Source organism: Pediculus humanus, genomic scaffold, assembly GCF_000006295.1.
Source record: "Pediculus humanus corporis 1103172107458 genomic scaffold, whole genome shotgun sequence".
NCBI classification, from domain to species: domain Eukaryota; kingdom Metazoa; phylum Arthropoda; class Insecta; order Psocodea; family Pediculidae; genus Pediculus; species Pediculus humanus.
In genome coordinates, this window is record NW_002987078.1 from 173231 (window position 1) to 181660 (window position 8430).

Here is an 8430-nt window from a genome sequence, read left to right on the forward strand (position 1 = left end):
AAGGTTTTAAACGGTTTAGAAAAATTATTTTTTAATTAAAATTTTCCTGTCGTGTAATAAACGAAAGAAAAGGTCCCCACTTCCGTCCGAAAAAAAAATAAATAAATAACGTTCGGATAATTTAATGGGGAAAATTTTTTTTTTTTTCTACTGACCCGTATTAACAATTTTAAAAAGACGAAATTTAAGCTATGAATAAGTTTTAACCGGAAACTAAAAATTCTTTTTCGCACACCTTTTTTCCTCTCTTTCACTTCCGTTAAAAAATTTAAAATTTTCTAATTAATTATTTAAACAAGAATAGTTGCCAACAAAAAAACAAACAAAAAAATAGTAATAATCGAATAATCCCTTTTTTCTTAATTACTGACAAACGACTTAACGTGAACTTTAACCTTTTTTTTTTTTTTAATAATTATACAAGAGTAATAATAATGATAGTAATTACCGTATTAATTTCCACGTTTTTCATTTTTTTCCAGAAATGACGTAATACAAGAAAAAACGACCGCTTCTTATTTTTCTCCCCAGTCGAGTAATGATTTGATGTCAGCCATCTTTTTTTTTTTGAAAAATCTAAAAAATTTAATAGAAAAAAAAAAATAATTAAAAAAATGAACGTGTGAACGTGCGAACGTTTCGATTTTATTAAAAGTATTAAAAAATCGAAAACAAAAAAAAATATCAAATAATTTTAACCGGAATTTAAGAAAAAAAAGATCAAATAAATCTACGAGTTTGAATTTTCCTAAAAAATAAATAACAAAAAAAAAAAAAAACTAAATGATACCAACTTAAAAATAATTTTAAAAAAACGTAAACAAAACAAAACATAATGAAAAAAAAAAAAAAACAAAATGTTTACTTTAATCAACAACAACAAAAACAACAAAAAAAATTTTTTTCTCTTTCGAGAGAGAGAAAAAGAAAAATAATGTGGGGGTCAATTTAACAAACACAGCAATGAGAAAAAAAAAAAAAAGCTTTTTAAAAAATCAATACTCTTAATTATAATGATGATGATGATGATGATGATGATGATGATAATAATAATAATAATAATAATAATAATAATAATAATAATAATAATGTTTTTTTTAACAAATTTTTTTTTTAGGGGTGATCGGGTAAATTTATTTAAAATAAAAAAGTTTCACGTTTACCTTCTTCGTGTTCAAATTCAATTACAATGGAAAATAAAAAAAAAAAAAATTTAAAAAAAAGAGGGGGAGAAGAGGGGAAGGGGGGAGGGGATTAACGAAGCGAATCATTAAAAAATATGGCACGAAATTCGACATCAAATTTGTATCCATTAAAAAAAAAAAAAGAAAAAAATTGGCACCATCCAATTTGTCACGTGTATTTAGAATATTTCAACCGAATCACGCATACACGGTTCCATCTTTTTTTTTTTTTTTTGTTTTACCCTCATTTCCATTTCTCTCTTTCTCTCTCTCTCTCTCTTTCTCTATCTCTATCCTTTTCTCTATTCATTTTACTCCTTTTTTTTTGGTTTTGTTATTTGGATTTTGTTCATATTTGAAAAAATGAATAAATGCTTTCGACATTTTACCCATTTGTTATATCGTCAATTTTTCCAAAAAAAAATCCATACATGCTCTGATTCATTTCAAAATAAAATTAAAACATCTTTATATTTTGATTTAGTGTGTGCGTGTGTGGGTGTGTGTGACCTGCTTTTAAAAAATCATTTTTGTTTTACTATCACCATTACAATGAAAACGACGACTACTACGATAATGATAATAATGAGAAAACGACGAGAGGGAAAATCTTTTTTGGAAAATTTTCACACGACGTTTTATTGATTTTTTATGAATTATTTATCGCGAAAAAAAAAATTGTTTTTCGAGCCTAATAAAATAATTTTTTTTTTTTATTCACATTATTTTCACGCCATATTTACGTCAAACGGTTTTTTCCTTTTTCCGACGTGGTTGTAGAAAAAAATAATTTTCAATTTATTTTTGAAATCGTCAAGACGACAACAAAAAAAATATTCGAGAGAATAAATAAAGACATTTTTAATAAATTTTTTCGTTTGTGTATACTTCAAAACTAACCTACGATAATTTAATAAAAATTTTAATAGGTCATATTAAAAAGGGAAAATTAAAAGCGAAATTAAATTTTTATTTCTTTTAATAACATTTTAAAAGTTTTAAACAATCGATTTCCCTCCCCCCTTTTTTTCCTTAAATTATGCATAATGTAAAGAAATGGGGTAAAATGAATATAAAAATAAAAATTTGTTGTAATAACCGACTTTTACTTTTTTAACCCATTAAAAACACCCGGACGAAGGGTCCAAAAAACAAAAAAAAATTTGAAAAAAAAGGAATGAATATTTTTCGAATAAACCATATGATTCTTTTACAAATTTTTTGTAATATTGTAAAAATCACGTGCAGTACACGCGTACTAATTACGTGTACTATTAATATTTGCATAACTTATTTATTTAAAAAGTAAAATGAATAACGAAAAATTTTCACGTTAAAAGTTTTTTTTCCTTTTAACAAAACATTTTGAAAATCTTTTTTTATTCTCTCCTTCTCTCTCTTTTTCTCTTTCTCTCTCTCTCTCTCTCTGTCTCATTTTCTCTCTCTCACAATGTCTATTTTTTTCCCCCTTTTTTGTCGTTTACCCCCCGGGCGAAAAAAATAAAATAATAATAGTAATAAAACCCGACCGATAAAAATGTTAGAATCATATTTTCAAATATTATTATTATTATTATTATTATTATTATCATTATTAAGAGTATTTATTTATCGTGATTCGTTAGGTCGAAGAGAAAAAAAAAAGAAATTTAATTATAACTCCGGATAAAAATTTTCGAATGAATGAAATAAATTAATTTTTTTTTTTTGAACAACCGAACCCGACGCAATCATTTGATTTTTATATTTTTCCAGCAAGTTTTAAATTTCCCCCCCCCCATCTCCCACCATCTCTCTCTTCTTTTTCGTGAAAAATTATTATTATTATTTTTTTTTTAAACAACATTATTTTGATTTTGAAAAAAAAAAAAAAATAATAAAAACTTTTTCTTATTGATTTGATCTCGAGGGTTTTCAATTCAAAACAAAACGAAAAAAAAGTCAATGAAAAAAGAATTTTTTTTTAAAAACAAAAACCGGAAATACGAATTTTTTACAAACAAATTTTGAAACAATTTTGAAGAGACTTTTATAGAGAAAAAAGAAATTAAATATTTTTAACAAAAAAAAAATTCTCGGTCGGATAATACTCAAAACTTCAAAAGAACACGAGAGTGAAAAAAAAAATTTAAATCGAAATAAAAATAATAATAATAATAATTAATTCGATACCTTTTGTTTTCTCCCTCCTCTTCATTTTTCCTTTCAGCACAGAATACGACTTCGTCATCTGTAAAAAAAATAATAATAATGATAATAACGGAATGAAATTTTGTGTTTCAGGTTCGCTCAACCCTTATACGGTTACATAGTACCTTTTTTACTGGTCATAACAATCATAGCAAACACATTAATAGTCGTGGTTTTATCAAAGAGACACATGAGAACGCCGACAAATTTTGTTTTGATGGTCATGGCACTATCCGACATGTTCACGCTATTATTTCCCGCTCCCTGGCTTTTTTACATGTACACATTTGGCAATCACTACAAACCGTTGTGGCCTGTCGCCGCGTGTTATTTATGGAACGCAATGAAAGAAGATATACCTGCATTATTTCACACGGCATCGATATGGTTGACATTAGCATTGGCTGTACAAAGGTGCGTACGTTTTTCCTTATTCCGATTTGTTTCTCTGAAAACAAAAAAGAGAGAAAGAAAACAAAAAAAAGGTAAATAAGGTTTTTAAAAGTTCATTTATATTCAGTACGACGTTTTATTTTTCTGACTTTTCATCTTTTTTAAAATAAAATAAAAAAAATATATATATTTATAAAACATGCCGCGAAAAAAGAGAGAGAGAGAGAGAGGAAAGAAAATAAGGAAAATGTAAAAATTGGAAAGAATGGGTTATGATGGTGGTGGTGGTGGGAGTGGGTGGTAACGGTGGGGGTGTTGAGGTGGAATGAAAGGTGAAAAATTGAACGTGAATAAACAAAAGACGTGAAAAATTTACATTACAAAATTTTTTTTTTTAATTCAAACAATCTGCCTCCTTTTTCATGCCCATTATTATCGCGTAAAGCTATAAAAATTTGTTGTTGTTGTTTGTTTGTTTGTTTGTTTGTTTTTACTTTAATCAAATACTTTAAAATAGTTATAGCTCTTTTGCTATATTTTTTGTTACATAATCTTTTACAAAAAGTAACATCAAAACATTTAAAATTTTTCCTTGTCTGTTGGGATGATTCTTACAAAAAAAAAAAAATGGCGACGTTACGATTAAAATTTTTTTATAGCAAAACCTGAATTAAGGTAAAAAAGTGGTTTTTGTTTTCCTTACGCCCCCGCCCCCCCCCCCACAAAATAAAAAATTATACAGAATCGCTTACGTTTATTTTATTTTGCTTGCATTTACTTTTTTTTATTTTTCGGTTATAATTTTTTTTCTTTTTGTTTTCTTTCCAGCACAAAATCAAAAAAACTTTTCTCACTCTATCTCTCTCTCTCTTTTAGTTTTTTTCGATTGAATTTAAACTTTTCTTTTTTTTTTTTATTACGCATTAGTAAATTATATTCATAACAAAAAATTCAATTTTCTGAACAATGTTCAGAATGTTACTACGCACGTACATACTCGAAGAAAACAGGCAACGTTTGCCATTTTTTCCATTTTTCTCCAGACTTTTTTTTTTTGTTCGATAGCCAGTACCTTTTATTATTATTATTATTTTTATAAAAAAAAACGTTTTCATAATAAATTTAAATTTTCATTTAGTACTTTACTCTCAATAAAAATACAATTTTTTTTAAATTTCCTGTTTCCGCCATTTTTTTTTTTTAAATAATTTTTTATCATTATTTATTCTCTCATGATGATAACACGTCAAAAAAAAAAATCATTTTCCATTCTTTGGAAATCTTAAATAAAAATTTTTTTGATTAAATTTTGTTTTGTTTTATGCGGGGAGTAGGTAGGGGGAAGGCAGAACGAGGAGGCGGTAACAAAAAATTATTTTCAACTCTTTCCCTTCCTCTCTCTTCCCCGCCCCCACGCTATATTACCTACACGAAAAGTTAATCAAAATCAATTTGCTTTTGAAACAAAAGACAAACTTTTTTCAAATAATGGAAAATGCACAGTAAGTAAACAAACAACGTGTTATCGGTTGTTTAGAAAATGAAAAACTAAAACAACATAATTTTCTCTTACGATTTTATACAAAATTATCTCCGATGTATCATCCGAGTTGATTTTCTCCAATTTTGTTTAAATTATTATTATTATTATTACCGTGTGTCACATTCTCACCCTCTCTCTCTCTCTCTCTCACACTATTTTACATTGTTCAATTGTCAAATTCTTATTTTACACTTAAATTTACTCCAAATAATATACTAAATCTAATTTTACGTTTTCCGGAAAATTCATCGTGGCATTCTCTTTTAATTCTTGAACTTTACAACGCGACAATGATGGAAATTTTCTTCTTCTTCTTCTTCCTCTTCTTTTTCCTATTTTTTAATGAAATCCTTTTCTATTTTATTTTCTTGTAAATAAATTTAACTCGTGCGTACCACATAACATTTTCGGAGTCAGTCGATAATTAAAAAATTAATTTTCCTAAAAATTTTCATTTCCCTCAGTGTAAAAATTCATTAACAAATACATAATTAATTCTTACATAATTATTTACACGATAAAATTCGAATCGTATAAATTCAACCGGAAATTCGTCGTATAAATATTTTCACTTGATGTAAAAAAAGTTATAAAATAGCAAAAAAAAAAATTTTTATTTTTCACAGGTACATATACGTTTGTCACGCACCGGTGGCTCGCACTTGGTGCACGATGCCAAGAGTCATCAAATGCGTGGCTTGGATCTACGTATTCGCGACCCTTCATCAATCTTCTAGATTTTTCGATCGAACTTACACTTCGATAAACATAACGTGGAACGGTGTGCCTGATGTGGCCGTTTGCAAAGTTAATTTAGCCACGTGGGTCACCGACATCGTGACCGAAGATGTTTATTTTACCGTTTATTATTGCTTTCGCGTTGTTTTTGTACATTCTCTGCCCTGTGTTTCGCTGGTGGTGCTCAATGTATTGTTGTTTCGTGCCATGAGAGCCGCGCAACTTAAAAGAAAGGAATTGTTTAAAGAAAATCGCAAGTGCGAAAGTAAAAAAATACGGGATTCGAACTGCACCACTTTGATGCTCATTGTCGTCGTTACCGTCTTCCTAGCTGTAGAAATACCATTAGCCGTTATAACCGTTTTGCATATCATATCGAGTGGTATAACCGAAATATTAGATTACAATATAGCAAACGTATTGATTTTATTTTCAAACTTTTTTATCATTGTTAGTTATCCAATTAATTTTGCCATTTATTGTGGAATGTCACGACAATTTAGGGAAACTTTTAAAGAGCTTTTCATACGTGGAGCGATAACGACGAGAAGAAACGATGGAAGTTCAAGATATTCATTGGTGAATGGACCTCGCACGTGCACCAACGAAACTGTCCTATAATGAATGAACTTGCGAGCACACACACACACACACACACCAAAACGCTAGACTGATTACAATTTTAAATTAAATTAAACATGAGTGAGTATATAATTTTCTATAATTCTGTTACCCCCGTATTTATTTATTCTATGAAATAAAAAAAATATATTTTAAATACTCTAAGAATATCCATTTGTTTAATATAAAAATATTATTAATATTATTTTCGTCAAGATTTCTTACGTAGATTGTTTATTTCATTTACGTATATCATTATTATTATTATTATTATTATTAAATAAAATAAAAATGTTTGAAAATTTTATTTGAGTAATTTTCCCCTACCCCTCCCCCCGCGTAACCTCCTGACACAATTTATTCTTTTACATCATTAATTTTTTCTTTAGAATTTCATTCAAGTTTTTCTTTTTTTTTTTCTCATTATTATTATTATTATTATTTTCAAAATTAAACTTTAATACTTCATTTACGTAAATTTGTCCTCCGTTTTGAATTTTATTTTTTTTTTTTTTGTTTAATATAAATTAAAATACATAAAAAATTTAAAAAAATAAATAAAAAATGTCGTCAATTTTGTGTGCAACAAAAAAAAATAAAGAACTTGAATAACACTTATGTAAATAAAGTTTTAAATAAGTAATAAAATGATAAAAAATCAAATTAATTTAAATAATTAAAAAGTTTAAAATACTTATAATAAATACACGTACATGTACATTCTAGATAGCAAAACATTTAAGAAATTATTTACAATTCTTAATAGTAAATAGTTAATGAGTTATACGACAGAGTAAATTTTAAATCGAAAAGATGTTAAATAATTACATACGTGAATTATTCTAAAATTAATTAATTATTAAAAATCGTTACCAAATAATCAATCCGTTCGAAATATCATTACGTAAAAAAATAAATAATTTATTTTATAATTCTAACCTTAAAAAAAAATATTTTTAACCGCCACCACCCCCACCACCATCACAGATTTCAAATCAAATTAAAAATGGAGGTTAAAAAGTTTTTTTTTTCAGTTAGGAAAACTTTTTTTTAAAAAGTTAAAATACGTTTAACATAATGGAAAATTTTTCAAAGTAAAATTAATGAACTTAATTAAGCAAATATTAGGTAAGAGAAAAAATGAATTTAAAAAATTTTAAATTGATTTTTTTTCTACTTTTAACGTTAAAAAAAAAACAAATAATTATGAAAAATATTTTGTTATAGAAAAAAAAAAAAACAATTTTTAAAATTTTTCCTCTCTCTCTCTCTCTTTTTTTTTTTTGTTTAAATAATTTTTTCGTTTTTTTATTTATTACAGGTGCATATGATCAATTATCACAGCAGCTGTAGACAATCTCACAAAAGGCTAAAACATTTTCGACTTCGTTTGAAACAATAAACAAAAACAAAAAATGTCGTTCGATAAAAAATTACAATTTTTTTTTTTTCTACTTGATTAATTATTAACATTTTCCATCATTGTCATTATTTTTTTTTTTTTTTTAAATTAAACGTGAAACTTTTACAAAAGCAATTTTTTTTTCATTTGTAAAACCAAAAAATATATGGGAGTATGAGTACGGGGGAGGGAGGGTGTCAAAACGATTCAAAATGGCGACGTAAACAAATAAAACCCTTACTACTTTTTAAAAAAACATTGAAAAATAAAAAACTATAAAAAAAATTAAATAATTCTCAGCTTAGCAGTAGATATTTAAATCCATGATAAATTTTTATTTTAAAACACAAACAAATTTT

General features: G+C 26.4%; 1 protein-coding gene across 1 annotated transcript; it reads left to right on the plus strand.

The window, feature by feature from the left end:
• Positions 1-2240: 2240 nt before the first annotated feature.
• Positions 2241-6669, plus strand: Phum_PHUM110750 (class A rhodopsin-like G-protein coupled receptor GPRnna6, putative; the record flags this gene model as incomplete). Its single annotated transcript, XM_002424071.1, has 3 exons — positions 2241-2245; positions 3468-3788; positions 5937-6669. The coding sequence occupies 3 exons, from the start codon at positions 2241-2243 to the stop codon at positions 6667-6669; spliced, it is 1059 nt and encodes a 352-aa protein (XP_002424116.1).
• Positions 6670-8430: the final 1761 nt, after the last annotated feature.